Source organism: Vanellus vanellus, assembly GCF_965231255.1.
Source record: "Vanellus vanellus genome assembly, chromosome: 3".
Classification (NCBI taxonomy): domain Eukaryota; kingdom Metazoa; phylum Chordata; class Aves; order Charadriiformes; family Charadriidae; genus Vanellus; species Vanellus vanellus.
Window position 1 is genome coordinate 70,368,455 of NC_138907.1, and position 19,765 is coordinate 70,388,219.

The 19,765-nt window shown below is 45.4% G+C and overlaps 1 protein-coding gene across 1 annotated transcript in view; it reads right to left on the reverse strand.

Moving 5' to 3' along the window:
- RNF217 (ring finger protein 217) overlaps positions 1-17,635 on the reverse strand; it is a gene marked incomplete at its 5' end in the record, with an annotated part of 59,106 nt that extends 41,471 nt beyond the window's left edge. The window contains one exon of the mRNA XM_082481637.1: positions 16,988-17,635. Coding sequence (XP_082337763.1) covers positions 16,988-17,635 — 648 coding nt within the window. The remainder of the gene's footprint in view (positions 1-16,987) is intronic.
- Positions 17,636-19,765: the final 2,130 nt, after the last annotated feature.

Sequence of the window (19,765 nt, forward strand, 5' to 3'; positions counted from 1 at the left end):
CTGCAATAAGTGGTCATCTATGAGAAGTCTGGATTAGGAGACTTGGCTGGGATCACCTTGGAAGGCTCTAATACTGCCAGGAAAAAACACCACCACCACAGTTCTCCTACCTTAACGATTACATTATTCTCCCTCATCTCATGCCTCCTAGACTCATGAAAGCTGTAATCATCCTCCTCAAAACCAACTGCATGGGAGAATAGCAGCTTCTATGCACTTTGTCAGCAAGCTGGAAGTCAATCACGTATAGAGGAAAAAAACTTCACACTTGAACTTATGGAATAGCCACTAGCAGTAGTAGGCAGTCATTTTATGCTGATCAGCTGCTAGAGAGATTTGCCAGGAGAGATCTCATCCTGGGCAGAAACACAGAGAGCCAGCAGATCCCTGCAGCCCCAGCTGCAGCCTGCCCCAGCCAGGAGACACCCTGCCTCTTCTCTCCCCTGCCGCACTCCCTCTGCTTCCCACGTCTCTTCTGCTCTCTCTGAGACGGGCCTCCCCACACCAAGTTGTTGCTCTTCGCCCAGCCAGCGCTGATTAGCCTTCATCCTCCACACGTGAAGCCTTACAGGATGGCCACCGGCTTGTAGACTGCCTTCGGCTCCCACACTGTAACACTGCATCCAGAAACAAGGCTTCCTGTCCCATTCAATTTCATTCCTCTGCCACCTCCATCCTGCTGTTCTTGCTGCATTTCAGTTCACCCACTCCTCCTGGGTGGCAGGAAAAGAACATGTGCACACACCAGAAAAGTGCCAGTCTGCTCCGGGATCCACCACAGGATGTTACAGGGGTCTAAAATAGTCAGGATGGACGAAGAGTGAATCTTGCTCACCTCCCACAAGACTGGGACAGCTTGATGCTGTCAGAATTACTAGTGAATTAAGCCACCTAATGAAAAATCTGCATGTTTAATTGCAGTTTTTCATCATGTATCATTTGATTCCCTGCGGAGAGTATTTCTAAACATGAAGATGGATATCCTGCAATATTGCGTTCCCCACTCAATCACAGACACACTAAAAATTTTTAGTGAAATAGCGTAAATGTGATTTTTTTTTTTTTTAATATACTGGCAAGAACAACAAAATAAGTGAGTTTCTCCAGAGTTCACTCTCTGAGGTATCCAAACCAACTCTTTGCTAGGATTTTCCTCACAGATTCAAGTGGGATGGAACATTTTCATTTGGAAGAAAAAGAAAATCTAGAAATCTGGGTTAGGATTGCTCCATTCTAATAGCAGACACTAAATGGCAATTGTGATACATAAAAGATACTTTTACTCAAGAAAAAAAACGCACTTGCTCAATCCACATGAGACTTCAATGAATTTCCTCCTTAGCTCTGACAGCAGATAAACATCTTACTATGAAAGGTGGCAGATTCGTGTCCTACACGGGACTAGACAAACTGCATACCTGCAGCATTGATTACCACACAACAGAACTACTTTTAAGAGACACTTAGAAAGCCAAACCCATTGAGCCACAAATTTAAGCTCAGTACAGTAACCTGGCCAACCAGCAGAAACTGCTCAAGAGATCTAACCAGAAAAGCAGAACACACACAAAAAAAAACCAAACACACAGAGAAAGTGGAGGGGAAAGCCCACAAGAAGAGACTAGGACTGTTTTATTTAACTGCCACTAAGATGGGAACCTGATGATCCTGCCTGTATTCCAGAAGTATTACGATTTCCTATGGCATGCAAGTTCAGAAGGAAACTAATCACAAAAGTCCAAACATGAAAAACCAAAAGTAAACATGAAAGGAGAAATGAAGCTATGTAAAATGTATATATTTTCTCTTTCATGGAATAATCTGTAATTTAACCTCAGTATGAAGTTTTGATTATAATCAGCGATATCTGTATTGTTACAGTAGTCAGTGTCTTTTCACACCACATTTACAGGTTCAAGGAAAATTTCAACAATTAGGTACCACTCCCCCAAATTTACAGTTTTCAACCAAAAAAGCAGTTTTAGAATTTTACGAGTTTGCAACTAGTTTCAGAAGAAACTATACCAAAACCCACCATCCTTTCCCCAAAAAGTTGAAGCAAAACTGATTAAGATAGTTTAAACTGGAGTTACAAGTAGGCATGATTCCAAGGTTTTTCCACTGTGGCCACTACAGGACAGCTGGAACTGATCAGCTATCCTAATTCTGTATTTTTTCCAGTTTGAAAAAGAGCTTCAATCAATTCCTTGTTTGCTTGGGTTTGCAACATGTAGTATGTTGTACAACTCAATACATGATATATACAGATAACTTCTCTATATCCTAACCCCCCAAAAATATAATTTCTAAAATTCGAATAAGTGGTCAAAGCAATAGTATGCTAAATTAACAGTACATAGTATGCTAAATTTCCTACTGCCCTATGACGTGTTCTTTAAGTTGTCTAGTGACAGCTGCCCTTTTTAAATAAAGCCCATTTTCTTTCTGGTCTCATTAGTGCAGCCCTACCTGCCGAGCTGTATTAGTCACTTCCTGCACAAGCACTTGATCACCTATGTGGAATCAAAATTCCTCTTATTACATCCAACACAGTATACAGGTTTAACTGAAACATTAAAGCTGTAATTGAGCAAACCTGTCCCCCTGTGCCATCACACAGAAGTGTCACCTGCAAAACAGTGGACAGGAACTGTATTGCTTCAGAGAAAGATTAACTCCTCCTTCCATCATCCTCCCACTCCCACCCAAATTATGCTCAAAGAGAAAGAGAGGAGGAAAAAAAGGAGGAAGAGCAGACAAATGAAATCTTAATCTCATGGTTACTCCACCCTCTTCTCATTTCTAGAGCTTGAGAGACAGGTAAGAAAAGGGAGAACAAAATCTGCTACTTGGGGGAGGGGGGGGGGCAGGGGTGTCTCAAAAAAAACTTTTTGTAATGAACTTTTATGATTCAGTACTTCCAAATTTCACAACTGCTCCTCTTTACCACCAGAAATATCTGAATAATAGAAGCACAAGGCTATTGAGTTCGACCTTGAAAATCATAGTGCTGAAATCACTTGCAGCTGGTGACTAACACAGTAACATCGGCAAGTAACAACGCTTCTCATAACCTTGCAGTAAGGGGGGGGGGGGGGGGGGGGGGGGGGGGAGAATGAAAAAAAAAAAAAAGCTGTAATTTCACAGATGTGCATGTGGTTCAGCTCCCCCTCCAGAGGTGTACAGGGACAGCAAGGAACAGTAAAGAGCTTCTTAAGCCAGCTGTGACTGATGTGTCATGAAGGTTCAGCCTTGCCTTAACCATCTTAACCATCTTAGTTTAACACTACAGCGTGACACCACCAGTACAAAGCATGGCCAGTTCTGGGATAAATCTGCTACTTGCTCAAAAGCAGCTGGACAGACAAAAGGATGTGACATCTGATTACAAAGATCCTCCTGCAAGGAGGTCTTCCTCTCCTGATCAATTATACATTGTCAGGAAGAAAAACAACACTCCAAAGTTATGAAAGAGATAAGAAGAGTCCATGGCTGAATAACAACTCCTTCCTCCCAAAATCACACATCAACAAGTGTTTGCTTTCTTCCAATATGAAGCTTTCACTTTAATGGCATTGATAAGTAATCTATAAAGTGACCAAGTTAGTCTTAACTTGTATAAATCTCTACCTTTTCAGAGCATGACTGCAAATACTGTAAGCAAAAGGATCGCTATGGAAAGGAAATACCATTTTAAAATGTTCATGGCCATGGAAAGGAAGCTCATCCAGGAAAGGGAAGAAGAAAGAGACCAAAAGTTGGAAGGTGGTGAGAACAGAGGTGACTCTCCAGGATCTTTACAGCACTCATTAGATAAGCATACACCTTTTGAAGAAGCTCAACTTCCTGCCATAAATAAAGGTTTTATAACCCACTCAAAATACATATTAGCCAGCCAATTACTTCATTTCATCTTCCTTTTCTTATTCCTTAGGCAGTACTTCTGCATTTTTCAAGTATCTCAATAGGCCATTACCCAAGATGTACTATTATTTGATATATTCCAAATATAGTTCTCACCAGTTTTTCCACCATGGCTTATGCATATGAAGTAATCCATTAAAAATCACGAGCCTTCATCTTTCAGAAGTGTTTTTAATGTTGGTGTCAGCATGTATCAGTCTTCATGTTTGTATAAGATATGTTCAAATCCAGAAGTAGGTTTGTTGTGATCAGATTAGCACCTGATACTGACTTCAGAGTCAAAAAATTATATCAATTAGCATTTCCATGAAGTTTATCTTCCCAGACTTCACTGGTGAAGTCGGAGACATCACATGAAACTAAAGCCCTGCAGGAGACCAATTTAGTCTGATACAAACCTAACCTAACAAGAATTGAATAAAAATATCCTTTAAAGCTACACAGTCTTCAAAGGTGCAAATGCATGCAGGACATTAAAGACGTAAAATACAAGTGCTTGACTACCCAGCCTCTGCCTCTGTGCATGATTTGTTGATTTTCCCTGTGGATTTAACTTCTGCATATAGCAGCTATAAAGAACACAACAGCTTCAACAAGTTCATTTAGGCGGCTTGCATGTATATTTTGGGATGAATACAGAAACTCAATGTTTATTGCATCTCAGCTTTCCCAGCAGCAAAGCCCTCTCTATGTACACCAGGCCAGGGACAGAGCCAGGATGGATTTCACCAGAATCCCCAAAAAGTCACCTTGCAACCACTTTGAGCTACCAAAAGACTACCTACCAACCAACACAAGTACTTTAGGGATGCTAGTATCCTTCCACAAAAGTTGTCAGATATTGGTATAAAAAACAGGAAGAAAAAAAAAAAAAAAAACAAACAAACACCTTAGAATAGGACATCAAGAGAGAAACCAAGATGCTGCAGTCAGGTGAAGCATACAACTGAACTAAAGACTAACAGAAAGACAAGTAACTCTAACAACAAGCAGCTACCACCTTCCAGTAATTCACAACACATTTACCCAGCTGGTAACTGTAGTTTCACCAAAAAAAAGTAGTCAAAACAAATCCCACACCCAAAACACCCAATCTCAGAGACTGTTTTTCAATGTTACATAGCTTTTCTTTGGTACCTTAACCATCTGTTCTGTTCATTGTTTTCATGTAAAAGCAATCTGTGGAAACTAAAACAAACAATGACTGGTCTTTGCTAATTGTTCTTTCCATCTTAAGTTTCTTTATACAACAGCCTGCACGAATTCCCTCGGAGAGTTATTTCACAAAGGCATCCTCTATAGCGTAGGTTAAGTCAGGTAACAGCAACACAGTCCCTTCTCTGCCAATGGAGGGAGGGGGCATTTCAGCCAGATCAGTCCAAGCAACAACAGACTCTTGAAACACACTGTCTTGAAGAGTATTTAAAAGCCATTTCTCCTAAAAATGGTGTGAAATATTTGACTTCAGATTCCTTACAGACCAAAAAATGCTAGACACAAAGCATGGTTTGAAGCACACTCTGCTTGCAGGAGCACATTGGGCATTAGAAAATCCTTTGCTGTTTTCAATGGTTAAAAAAAATTAATGTCAGGCAATAAAACTCGTCTATTTTTTCCTCACTGGACTCAAGCTTCTCTTCAACAGAGCAAGCTCTCAGAAGCGCAGGCGGCCTTCCCATCTAACTGGGCTATATTCAGCCCATAATGGTGCCACATAGTGAGTCCTTTGTGCCAGCTTCGAAGGTGCTGGCTTTGAGAATCACTCAGATACTGCACCCTTCTTCCCAAATTCAGAGACTGGAGGGGCTCCCCAAGATCCCTCCCTTCTTTCCCAAATATGCAGGCTCACACTGATTTCTAGCCTAACTTAATTCACAGCAATTTCCATAGCTTCTGCTGTGCCAAAACTTCTAAAGAAGTGCCTACCCAAATTACCTTCTCTTGCATTTAGAGACAGCAGTCATTTCTCTTCCCGGTTCTCATTATGCTAAAACAAACAATTCTGCATCTGCGCGACAGCACTTTTCTCCTTGTAGCCCTTATTGGTTCCTGCCATTTTTCTTAAACGCTGGTGCCCAAGATTCCAAATAAACTCTCCTCACATACAGTGGCCTCATTACTCTCCTCTCCCTACTACATCCTCAAATATCATTATTAGCCACTTGCATCATCTGTCATCATCAACCCAGATTTGCTGCCTCCTGCTAACATTCCAGTCAGGTGGGCTTCTACTTTAAAAGAGAAAATCATCACATAAAAAAATCAGCAAGTGAATTCTCAAGCCAAGATCTCAAGATGATGCATACCAGCTCTTCATGACAATGTTGTACCTTGTTCTGTTGTGCATTATTAAATAACATGATATTTAATAACAGTCTTCAGGCATTTTCCATCTTTGCAAACAAACAAAAAAATCCACCCTGACAATCAAACCAACTCAAAATCCCCCAAATCGTTCTATCATTTTGAGCTCTGCATCTTTTCACTTGTTATTCAAACAGGTAAGTAGCAACAACGAACTTGTTTCAAGAGCTCTTTGGTTCAGGAAAAATTTATCTCAAGAAAATAACGACCATACTTGGCATCGCTTGGCTGCAGAAAACTAAAACTGTCGAAACAAGCGAGATCAAAAAAGAGGTGTCCCATTTGCAAGGATATTCACATGAAAAACTTCATTTGTAAAACTGCCTTAGGAATAATCTGTTCTATGTTATAAAACACTTGGGGATGCTATAAAACGGGTCGTTGGAAGTTTCTCATTTAACGACACCACAGGCAGCAGAGACAGAACTGGTGGGTACCAGCCTGCACTGGACTGAGAACCTCAGTGCTGCAAGCAGCTCAGAGAAATGCTGTGGACCCTGCCATCCACCACGCCTGTCCAAAATCTGTGGGTGCAGACACACCTTCGGGTGCTGGACAAGCCGTGACTTCCGTCTGGATTGTGAAAGAGGAAACGATGCAGCAACAGGACCAAATTGCAGGTTGGATTTCATCAAGCTCCAATGCAAACCTCCACACGCAGTCCTTTTGGACATGTTTTTCCCCTTCCCTTGCGCTACCTTTTCAATCGTTTTGTTCTGACAGACTGTCACAGTTGCCAAAATAAAGGGCCCTGCTTAGCAGTGGATGTTTTATTCAGTACCATGTTATGGTGGAAGAGACACTTGCATGCTGTGCATAAGACAACTGGGAACTGGATAAGACCAACAAAAAAAAAAAGTAAGAATGGTTGTAAAAGATGAATTTTAACCCAGACCAGTTTTTCTGCAGGTGCATCAGACGACACAGAAACAGTAAAGACCAAGTTGAAGGAAGAGTTAGCAGCGCTGCCAGCTAAAATTACTGTAAACCTTCAGCTTTAGACAAGAGGCCTGCTTTTCTTGATATAGCAAGAAAAAGAATGAGGTGTAGAACTCAATTTATACCCATATTTTACCAGAAGTGGTGGCTTAGCCTTGTCTGGCTATGTCTCCATTTGCATTTGCTTAGGTGAGGTCCTCATGAAGCATTACATTCTGGGATACTTCAGGGAGGGTTTGCCAAGTTACTCTCACAAAAACAACAGCAAATCAACCTTCACATGAAACACGTACTGAGGCAAGAGCACTCAGTGATGTCCACCAGCAGTAATCACAACTAACTACAAAGAAGATTTAAATCTTAGAGGCTGGGAAGCTGCCAGTAATTTAAAATAAAGTTACATTCCAGATCATGCCTTGAAAGAACGGGCATCTTCAGAAGTCTGAAAACTGCTCTCACATTACTGAGAAATACAACAGAAGCAAGTCTGAATCTACTTTCCATTATACAGAAGGGCGAAAATTTCTGAGGTATTACCTAATTTCCACTGCCTGTATGTAAGGAAAATGGGGACCATAGATATGTGCATACTTTGAGATACTCAAATTTTAATGAGATATTTCACTTCAGCCTTGAGGTTTAGATAGCCATGTATACACCAGTACCCAGAAGTTTTTAACAGCAACAACAGCTAGACAGAACTCCAGTGTTTTACAACTGATTTTCTAGCCTTACTCTGAGTAGGATTAGTTCATCACAATGAAATACACTACCACCAACATAATTCTCCCTGGAGTCCTAACACCTACATTTTGTAGTCGGTATGCAACACTTGGCACCAAATACTATATGGGGCATGTTTGCTCTCTTGTGGATCTGTCCATTCCAAAAAAACTTTAAAAGTTGCACATTCTTTCCCCTTTTTAAGCAGCATGTTAATACCGTAAAGTTAACTAAGCAGAGTTTCCAAGCTATTGCACAACCGAGCTGCACATACACTTGAAAAAGCACTGAGCAGTTTACATATTTGCTTCCGTAAGGCCTTTAAGGGAGTACTTCTAAGCAGACAAATTATACCTGGCACTGCACAGGTGCGCTGGAATGGAAAGGCACAAGGTGTCCTCTCCCCAAAGTGCACTCACACAGCAAGCAATATCAAAATAGCTGAAAGCGCTAAGCAGCACTCCTCCACCATTTCTTTGCCTCCATACAGCAGTGATGGTACTGACAATAGTGATGTACTTCTTTTTGCCTGCTCAGGAAAGCAGCACTTCCCACAGCACCTCCATAATGGTGACACAGATGGCATGCTGCACCTACCTACTCCACCCCTCGCTGCTGCCTATATGGTATAAAAGTCTTTCAGCAGTCCTGTAAGACACTAACCCATTATTTTCCTGGAAGTCCTGTACTAAAGTTACATACTTTGCTAGTTGTTTGGGTTTTTTGAGGTCAGATTTATGTCTTGCCCACCCCCATCCAATAGGAAGTCAGAGAGCTAGAGCTAGTCCCATTTCACTTTCTCACCACCATTTCCCAGAATAACTGGCCAGTATTCGGCTGCAGGTTTAAACAGAGGCTGAACATCCACCTTCCATATGGAGGCCACCAGTCTTCACGATTCCCCTTCGTTTTATGAAAGCTTACCCTGAGCAAGCCCACCTTCTGGGGCAAACCCATTCTTACAACATCACCAAGCCCTTCCCATCCTGGAAACCTTCTTCTCGCTCTTCTTCCTTCCTCGTATTGTGTGAGCAACCCCACAGAGCCACATCACAGCTGAAACAGTTTGGATAGTACTTCCCTTTCCTACAAGCTAAAGGGAAAAAGTAATTCAGATCCCCATCCTACACCCCTGAGCTGATACACCACCATTCCTGAGATCAGGGAGCCAAACCAATTAAACTAGAGGTTTTGGCCTTTGCTGCCATTTGTATCATGTCAGTGGTAGAAAACAATACACAATGGTATCAGCATGACTAGACTTGAGAAAGTTAAACTTTGCCCCTTACATTTTGCACTACAACATCCAATATGTTTTATACTGTTCTTAAAAACACCACTGCTGAAAGAAAACCATGGAAGGATAAAGACGCTTTTATTACTTCAATGGTATATTCTTTATGAGACAGACATTTGGTGTTTCATATCTGTACTACACGGTCTACTAGCAAGCTCATAAGGAAAAGGAAGTGGAAATTTGTCTTTTTATGAAACTGTAATCTAGGAAGTATACAGCCTTTCTCAAAACTAAGTAAATAGGAGCAACCATACATCCCAACAAGCCAGTCAATGAAAATATACACTGTTCTTAAATGGAAGCAGTGAGGTAGCTACTAAGGTGAATGTGGACTCTAAGCCATTTCAGTTTCAGTTTCAAAACTGGGTTAAACTACTGTTAAGTGCCTGACCTTGTGCACTGAAATCCATACAGTTTTCTTCTCTAGGAGTGAAGTCTTGAATTTGTTTTTCATCCTAATTTTTTTCCTATTTCATTTACACTAAGCAACTGCTCCCACAAGACTTATTTACCTATACAATAAACATATGTGTGCCATAGCAGAAAAACATACATTTAAGAACTGGCTATTCAACAGGAATGTTATTATTTTTATGTCCATGATAACTTTCAAATAAAATTTCTTTGCCTTACCAAAAATTTTTCAAGTACTTAAAAATGGACTCAAAATTTAAATAACCTCTTCATCACAGGACAGATTTGTCACTTTTTCTATACTAGACAGTCATAGGTACTTGGCTAATAAGATCCTATAGACAAGCCTGTTTTTCATACAAAGTATTTATAAAGAAAGTATTAAAAATGAGCAAGAGAAACATAAGTGCAAGCAGCTAAAGTATACTGAAAGACAGGTAAACCAGCATAACTGGGTGGGTAAGTAATGCCCTTCTTCACCAGTTTAAATTCTTTTGAAGAAATTACATCCCTTACAACTCTTAATCATTTTGACAATGTACTTACATCCTGGACGTGTAAGATACGTACTTTCCTCGAGCCTGGCTGGTTTAGACAGCAGGAAGCGAGATATTTGTACAAGAAGAGAGGAATGAAAGGCCAAGAGGCCCCAGAGCAGTTGGAAGAACAGTTGTTCTGGGTGGAGAAACATAAGAATGGGGCAGAGGTGAGTTGAAGGCCTTCCCAGCCCCCATTTAACTCCTTCATTTTTCTTTGTTTGGGCAACAAAAACCCAACAGTTCAGTTTTCAACTCATTTCACTTTAAAATCCCTGGACTGAGTCCACACCTGTGCCTGGTAGCTCCTGGCAACAGCTGGTGAGGGCAGTGGGAGGGAAGGCACCTGGCAGACAATCTCCTCATGGCTCAGCCTGTCTGTGGTCCCCAATGCCAATACCACCACCAGACCAGCAAGGTACAACACACTGACTATGGAGGCAGCTCACAAGCAGGGCTTCTGCTTCAAAGAAATTCTGCATTTTCAAGGTTAGATTTCAATCCAAGCGAAAACAAAACCGGTTCTCCTTCATCTCCCACCGCAATTTCACATTTGTAGGAAGTTTTTACCCTTCAAAATCAACTTTACTATCAACACCAACAAATTTATAGCACCACTGTAGGACTCGCCATTTACCCTCACCCTTGATACCAACATCAACTATTTCTTGACACCATTTATCATCATCCCAGGAATTCAAGCTTTCCCACATTAGCAAAACCCTTCCTCCAACTGTTCAAAGGTGACACCACCTTTTCTATTATTCCCAACATCTCTGATCCTACAGATCAGAGTTTTAATGGAAATTGTCTTAGCTGTAAGAAGAGCCTCTCTTTTTCCCCTTCCCTGCATAACAGCATGACTAAGAAATGATGGCCACATATTCCAGCTCTAGATCTGGCAAAGACTTACCCAACCAAGAGGAAATCATAGCTAGCCGTGTAGAGCAGGCTTGCAGCCACTACTACACAGGGAACAAATGTACCTCACACACCAGGACAACTAGGCAGTATTATCATTCAAAAACACTGCTCAATACTAGTAGTCTTTAAAAAGAATTTAAAAGCATTTCCAGCAATGCTTGATTTCATAAAACTTTGTTCAAAATTTAAGTTTTGGCCCAAACTGGATCCATCAGCAAGCACTCAAGAGAGGCTGAAAGCCAGCTATATGCCTAGTCAACCTTAAAGACTAATGCTTACAATCTTAAAGGTACTTGGGTGTCATCCTGAACTGTGACGGTAACCCATGGCAGCTGGCTATGCAGAGGCATTTCAGCACTGGCACTGCATACAACACATCAGGAGAACATGACAGACTTTCAGAAGCTGTTTGCTGAAAAAGACAGTGAAGAAGTTTAGGTGCTCCTGCAGCTTACAGGCTGCTCACAGCTGATGGACCAGGTCTATCTGCCACCTCCTCCTCGTACTCAGGCACATTGCCACCTTACAGTGGCTGAAGTAGCTGTGTTGGTTTAGAAAGCTTGTAATCTAACAGGTAATATATTCACTTCTCCTCCTGCACCTCTCTTCCTCCTTTGGAAAATTCTGTGTTCTTGCAACATCAGCTGGAGGATGGTTGCTAACCCTGCCATCGCCTCCTGGTAGCCAGTTTGCAGCCATCCTAGCAACTCGTCAGCTACTGTTAGAGCATGGTTTTGGATTAATAACCCTTGTAAACAGAGCTTCTCCCCCACTGAATGGCAGTGGCCCTTCTGAGTTCTGGTTTGACTCAGGGCACAAGCAACTCATTAACCATCAGATGATTCAGCATTCGGTGCCTACATTTCTCTGGCTGGTTTTCATCAGCAACCAGACTACAGCTTTGAAGGTCTATCATTTACATGATACAATCAGACACCTGAAGAGGCACACAGGTGTCAAGTCCCTCTGACTCCAAGCTAGTACCGGTTTTAGGCAACAGAGCCTGCTCCTAAATTCTCCTCTTCACTATGTGGCCTTATAATCACATTCCCCACAAAAATCCTGACTGTAACAGTCTGCTGCTTTATTTTCCCTTTTTTTTTTTTTTTCTCCAGAAAGAGATCATGCACAGAAAGTAGTCAAAAACAAGATTTCAGGCCACAGAGAGTGGAACACTGGTAAGAGGACCTGGGTAGAGGGAAGGCAATCTCTGTATTTCATGCTCGGGAGAGGAGAGCAGGATTTTAGTCCTGCCAAAACCATCCATGCACAATAAGCTGTTGGATGCAGCCCCTCCCCACCCCCAACAATCTCTTCCTATTTACTCATGGCCACTAATCTCATTAGAGTTCCTATAATTAAAGCACCATAATATCTGATTGAGAATATAGTATGCTGTTTAAATTAACTCACCCAAAGTCCTTTAATATAAGAATGACTGCTCCAAGAGAATTACAAGATTTACAAAATAAAGCATCACTAATGAGCACAGGATCAAAACTGGATTATCAAGTTTTCTAATTTGCATGTAGAAAAAGCAGGCAGTCAAATCACCAAGGTTTCTATAAAACTTTTACAGCCACTTTATAGGAAAAGGGAAGCAAGTATAGATACAATTATATATAGCTTCAAATATTTATTAGAGAACATATTGTACTTTATAGTACTTTAGGAAACAGCAAATGTTATTTTGGTCTAGTCAATACTTGCTAAAAAGTGAGGAGTGACATTGTTCTGAATAGCACTCGTCAGGTTTACAAATTAGGGAGATGAGAAAACACATGCAAACCTTAGTCTCTTTACTAGTCTGGGATAAGTTAACTATAAAAACCTAGTTAAACTTTAGGTCTTCTCCCTCACTTCTTCAGTCAAAATTCTTCCCATAGCTATTTGTTTATTTTTAAAGAAAATTTCATCCCCCAACACACAAAGGGACAAAAAGCAAAACCAGGCGCAAATATTCCCTCTGACTCAGACATACAAGCAGCCGGGAGAGGTCTGGAAGTGAATCACTCATTCAGCAAACCTATGCGTGCACACAGCTTCTGGAATAACCTACATTTGGTGCCATGTTAAATGGAGAGGAAGATGGGAAGTGAAGGAGATGTGAATGCAGTATTACATCTGTGAGACTGAGTGTCCCAGTTCTTCGACCCCCACCCCATCCCCAGTTTGCATGCTGGATGCATGAGTATAGAAGCCCACAGCTCCCAGACAAAAGGGAAACTGTTCTTCCACCCTTCTGACCCTGACCTCACTCAGCACATACCTGAGAGCCCATGGAGATGGCCTCTGCGAGCGCCACGGTCCTGAATGAGCACTGACATTTCAAAACATTCACACTCTTCAGCCTCATACATTTTACATTCATGATTAAGCATAACAACAAAGAACAGCTTTGGGCTGCATTGATTCCTGAAGATGGGGCTTGCTGGGACCTGATCCAGGCTTTGTAGGACCCACACCAGGTCCTGAGGTGCAAGAGCCACAGCCTCTTTCATGCTAATCCATCAACCGCAACTACCCCCCCTCAATTTCTCTGGGTCCAACAGAAGAGAGTCACAGAATTTTTTTTGTTAATAGTATATAAACTGGTTGTAGTCAGACTCTGAAAGCCCTGAGGGTCTGCAAGTATTAGGCCAGGAGAAACAACAGGTAAATTGAGGCAGAGGTAAAGTTATGCAATTTACCAAAAGTCAGGCTCCAGATCAGCCTGGGAGCTCCAGGCTCGCCTGCTAAGCTTCTGCACCAGCCATTAAATCTTTGAAAGGGATTATGCAGCAAGGTGCCGGTGATAAGAGAGACTGGATTTGACCTCTAAGGACCTTCCAATGCGACATTCCTAAATCAATTACCCTCATTTTCCAGCATGCCAGTAACCCTACGTGCAAACTCTGCAGCTAGAGTATTTTCATCTGGATAATCTTCTTTCCAAAATACCCAAAACTTCACTTGATTTTCTGATCTATAAAGGGCTCCAAGGCAGAAGTTTTGATGCTCTTACATGTTTGCATAGAAGAGGGCAGAGTGCATTAACAGGGTTTTTACTTTGCTACTTCATTAAACATCATTTCAGAAACCACAATGAAACCATCACCAAGAATCCAGCTGTCTTCAGTGGGAAAACACACACAGACATTAAAGGAAAAAAGAATTATTTTATACTTCTGCCAACATACTCCACATTCTCAGTGTGAAAGACCACTCCTCCAGAGACTTAGTCAGACAGTGTCCTCTCAAAGGGCACAGATTGCTACTTCTCTGACAAGGAAAGCAGATTCAAACAATGCATATTGATACTTGGGGTTTTGGTTTTCGGTTGTTTTTGTTTGTTCTCAATTTGCGGTGCATTCCTAAATCAAGTTGATTGTATCCAAACTGAAAATCTGTTGAAATTTTCAAACAGAAACAGCTTTTCAACATTTACTCCTTTTGAACTTTTGGTAAATTTTCTTTTCTACAGGAAGTGCTAAGTCTCAAAGATGAAAGGCGACTTTATTTCTATCCTATATTGCCTTTCCACTCATCCTTCCCAGAAACTCCTCTAATATAACTGACACAGAGAAGCCTTTCCTCCCTCCTCAGGATGAGTCACAGGGTCCTTCCACAGCAAAAGGAAAGATACATCAATTCTTGTTCTTCTCAAAGAAATATCACTTTCTTGTTCTTTTCAAAAAAGGAAGATAGGGGAAGAATACATTGGACTGTTACTTGAGGGTATTTTGTTTCCTTTTTCCCCCCAAAAAAATTATCAAACAACTACAAATCTGCCTGGTCATAACAGCATCTGTAACAACATGCCCACAGAAGTAATCTGTGAATCTCCCTCCTCAAGATCAGTATCTTTGCTGCATACATACCCTCCTCTGCATCTGTATCCCTGCCCCATCTTTTACGCACAGGAGTAAGTACCCGTATGGCTATCTGCCAAGCAGACTTTTTAATAGCTGTTGGGATAAGCTTTGCAGAGTGCTCAGCAATAGCAGCAGCTTCCTTGAAGAGGGCATCCCTGCATACATGTCAAATAGATGGTCAATGCTAAACCCACTTCAGGGGGCATATACCTGGTTCCCGTGCAGCCAGCTGTTTCAGCCACCAAGCTGCTGGATCATCCTCCAAGAGTACAGCCTAAACCAGGCAGAAGAGTTCTTTGGTGTGGTTTTAGCTACCAGTTCACATAACTTCTATTAGAACACTGTAAGCTGCAGGCACCTGCAGAAGCTAGAGAAGACCACCCTGACATCACACCACTTTGCAATTTCCAGCTTCAAAGCAAAACAATATTCAGACACATGACCTCAGTGGCAAATACAAAAGTGGCACAAACGTGCACTGGCGGTATATGCTAAAAACTCACTGGGAGTTTCCAGTCCACCACTCCACTACAAACCAAACCATTCTGGGCTCTGTGCACAAAGTCCCAATAAAGCTTATTAAGTGTTCCTGACTTTCAGCATTAGAGGAGACATACAAAACACAACTCTGCTTCTCCCATCCATCAGTTCCCACATTAAGCCCTTCCCTGTTAACTAAACATAATGAAGGTGGTCCATAAAAACACTAGTGAGTTTACTATAAGCCAGAACAAACGCTACCAGTAGTAGTAAATGCTATGTAGACTACCAATGCCTGGAGAGGGGCACATACTTCACTTCAGCCAGCACGTGCAATTTCCAAGCAGTGCAATGTTCCCTGGTCAGAACAGCCCAACAACTATTTATAGTGCATGGTGGTAGCTGTAGCCGTCCATCCTGTCCCTACACACACAACTCAGCGGGAACACAGACTGCCCCAGCACAGCTCCCCGACCCAACAGGTGTAAGAATCCATTCTACCACCACACCAGCACATCTCCACTGAGCACGTCCCAAAAGTTTCTGTTGAATAAAAACATAAAGGTGGTAAGCAAAGAGTTTATTTGGGTTTGGTTTTCCCACATACCCGTACTTCTCCCATTGCTCTTTGGCTTTAGGGCAGGCCTACACTAGGGGCAGAAACAATGAACAAGTATTTTGTGATGCTAAACTAGCTACCAAAAAACAGTAGCGAAGACAGAGCTTTGCTTTCAAGCTTCTGGTTTCAGTTTGAAACAGCAGTTCTGACTGACAAAACAGCGATGAAGACACAAGCAGCCTGTACCTGAGTAGCTATCTGCCCAGAATGAGCAGCTATCTACCCAGGATGGAAGAGTTGTTGTGTTTAGGTTTCTTTCCCCCAAAGTTTTTGTCTACTGTTGTAACAGGGATTCTTCACAGTCACACAGACCCCCCACTACTTTAATCTTACATAACTGGCGTAATACCAAACGGGATGTATTCCCAGAGTAGCAGGTCAAGGGGCACGCCAAACACCCACCGGCACAAGTGCCGAGCGGTGCGAGGGGCCGCGGGACAGCAGCCAAAACCCCCAGGCCCTCACTCAGCGGCAGCCACTCACGCTCCCAAACTCTGTTCCTCATCATTCTTTGCACTTCTCTTTAAAGGAAGCTGGTGCCAGCCATGTAACAGCAAGACTTTGAGCATCCAAAGAGAAATTCCTTTAAAAGAAGGGCAAGAACTTGAAAACAAACAAGTGAACAACCCGCCAGGCTGCGTAACAACGCGCAGACGGACACTTTCGGGAACAAACGGTCATTAAATTAGCCGCTGACACGCAGGCGGCTGCCAAACGCGTTCCGTACGGGATGGGACAGGTTTCCTACCCCACTCCACCCCACCGGAGCTCAACCACGCCGCCGAGACCGACCCGGCTGCGATGCTCAGGCCCGCGACATCATGGAGGGCCGGGACGGAGCTGCGACCGCACCGGTCACCGGCCCAGTTCCCCCCCCCCCCCCCCCCCCCAAACAGCGCCCGCCGGGCCGTACCTGGGAGCTGAGGTACCGCTTGAGGCACTCCTCGCACACCGCCTTTTTGCAGCAGGACAGGGGCTTGATGGGCTTCTCCTCCAGGCACACCCGGCAGCTCAGCACCAGCAGCGGCCCGAACTCCCCCGCGATCAGCCCGGAGAAGGGCTCGGGCAGCAGGTACAAGTCCACCACCTCGATGCTGCCGCCCGCCGACAGCGGGTCGCCGCCCGCCGCCACCCCGCGCCGCGCCGGGGGCTGCCCCACGCCCGGGCCGCCGCCGCCGCCGGGGGAGGTGGGGGCCGCCGCCGGCCGGTCGTTCTCCACGCAGTAGACGGTGCAGTACACGTGCCGCCGGGGGGGGCGGCGGCGGCCGTTGCCCTCCTCCGGCCCCTCCTCCGCCAGGGCCGTCGGCTCCCCTGCCGCCGCCGGCTGCTGCGGCCCGGCTGCCGCCTCCTCCTCCTCTCCTTCGGCCCCTCGCCGCTCAGGGTTGGCGGCGGGCGGCGGTTCCCCGCTTCGCCCCTGCCCGGTCGCCCCGCCGCCCGGGGCCGCCTCTGGCGGCGGAGGCGGTTCGTCCGGGCCGGGCTCCCGCGGGTCCCCGGCCGGGCTCGGCGGCGCGGCGGCGGCGGCCGCCCGCGGGGTGCTCAGCGAGCTCTGCTGCTCCCCCATCGCCGCCCGCCGCCGCCGCCGCTCCTTCCCATCCAGCCGCCTCCCGGCCCCGCTTCTGCTTCCGGGTCCTGAGCCCCGCGCGCCGCGGCCCGCCGCGCCGAGCCGAGCCCCGCGCCGCCCGCCCGCGGGCGCCGGCCGCCGCCGCTGGTCGGCCTCCTCCCTGCGGGGCTTCGGGGGAGGAGAGCGGCGGGTGCCGCTCAGGTCAGCGCCGCCCGCGGGATCTCGCCCAGAGCCCGACCCCCATTACCGGGGAGTACGCGGGCAGCCGCCCCTTAGGTGCCGCGGGGCAGCGCGCCCGCCCGCGCCTCGCCGCCGCCCCGGCCCTGTCACCGCCCCCTGCCCGCCGCCCGCCCCCACCCCGCTCTGACGCAGCGCTCCTTGGCCGCGCCCCTCATTCAACCGTAAACACCGCGTGCCCGCACGCGCGCCCCGGCCCCGCGCCGTCCTCCCCGCCGGGTGCCGGTGGCCGCGTCCGTGTCCTCCCCGCCTCCGCGCACACCCCGGTGCCCTGAAGTCGCTCTGCGGCTGGAAAGCACCGGGAGAGGAGGAAGGAGAGAGGGGGCGTTAGGGGAAGCGGGCGCCCGGCTGACTTCCCGTAGCGCCGCCGCGCCCCCGGGGTCACGTCTTCGGAGCCAACCGCCGGCACCCAACTTCGAAACCAGCCCCGAAGGGGGACAGATCGTAGCGAGCGCCGTCCTTGCCGTGTGCCTTTAGGAATAAGCGGTGCCTGTAAGAGCCGTGCACTAAAAACAAAGCAATTCTGCGACGTTCACAAAAAAAAAAAAAAATAAAAAATTAAACGTTTAAAACCAGGTGGATCCACATGGGTCCAAAATGGTATTTGCTTGTTCAGGTACTCATAATTCAGGGGATTAGAGGACCATCTGCGCATTCTGCTCTGAGAGCCTGCCAGTACGCCAGTGCCTCTGCTTGAAGATGGTGTCTCCAGACCTTGCCATCATTGTTTACATCATGACATAAGGCAGATGTCATGGAGCTGATCCTGCAGCAACTGAGTAACTCCACAGGAACTGTGCAGGTCCCATCCCAAACTTTGTCCAGAGTGTCAATCAGAAGTTAATCAGTTGCTCTGTGTGAGAGGGCATGGGGCTGGGCTGACTAGAGTAAGAGGAGGAGGACAGTGGGGGACCCCAGGGTGGCTGTGTGCTCTCAGCTCAACCCCAGTGAGCTCGTGACCTCAGGCTCCCGCCGGCCCTGTAGGATGTGGAGCAGCTCCACACATTTGTCTGGCTCCAGGCTTGAGCTCAGAAGCCCTCCAGCCATCCCAGAGCACAGCGTGTCGTGAATGCTTGATGGGACCAGCCCAGCTTTGGAGGGCCCTATGTGGTTCTCAAGTACGCGTGCACTCTGGAGAGGAGCTGAGCCTCCCAGAAAGCCACAGGGGGAGCCTGCCCTGCCCTGCCCTGCCTGGCTGAAGGCCAGATGTGGAGGCACCCCAGGCTCTCCATGCGGCAGCTGGCAACATCTGTTGGCTTGGGGGGGCTCTTCGGCTTGAAAATGCTGTATTTCTTCCAGACCCAAGCGGACTTGAAAGTCAGTGTGAATTAATTTGTGCATTGTCAGACTGTAGTTACCCCTGCAGGAAAATCATATAGAGGAATTACTTCTTTTAAACTATACATTTATTTAGCTTTTCTTTATTTGAGCCTCTACAGTTTATACTCCCAAAGCTTGCTTTGAAAATATGAAGTGTAAAACTTCTAAGGAACGAATGAACATCAGAATTTCCTACAACCCTGCCATTCTAGAAGCTGGAGCTTACAGAAAAAAACCTAGAAAGACAACGTCATTGCAAGAGCAAGCAATATGGCTCAGCTGTTAATTCAGAAATGCGTGTGCTAAAGCACGGCAGGGGAAAAATGGTCCTGGAGAATTCAGGATGGCAATGCTGATCATACCCGGCTGAGGGGAAGCATTAGGCAAATATGAGTTACAGAATTGCTCGACCCCTACCAGCCTGTGGACTGAGGATAGTTCAGTGGCCTGTGCCCAGCCATGGCCCCAGCTGGTCCCAACTGTGAACAGTGGACAGATGTGGTGGCCCCAGCTGCCCCTGGTGTCCCCCATCCTGCCCTGCTTCTGGCTGGGATGGTGGGACCTGGCTGGTGA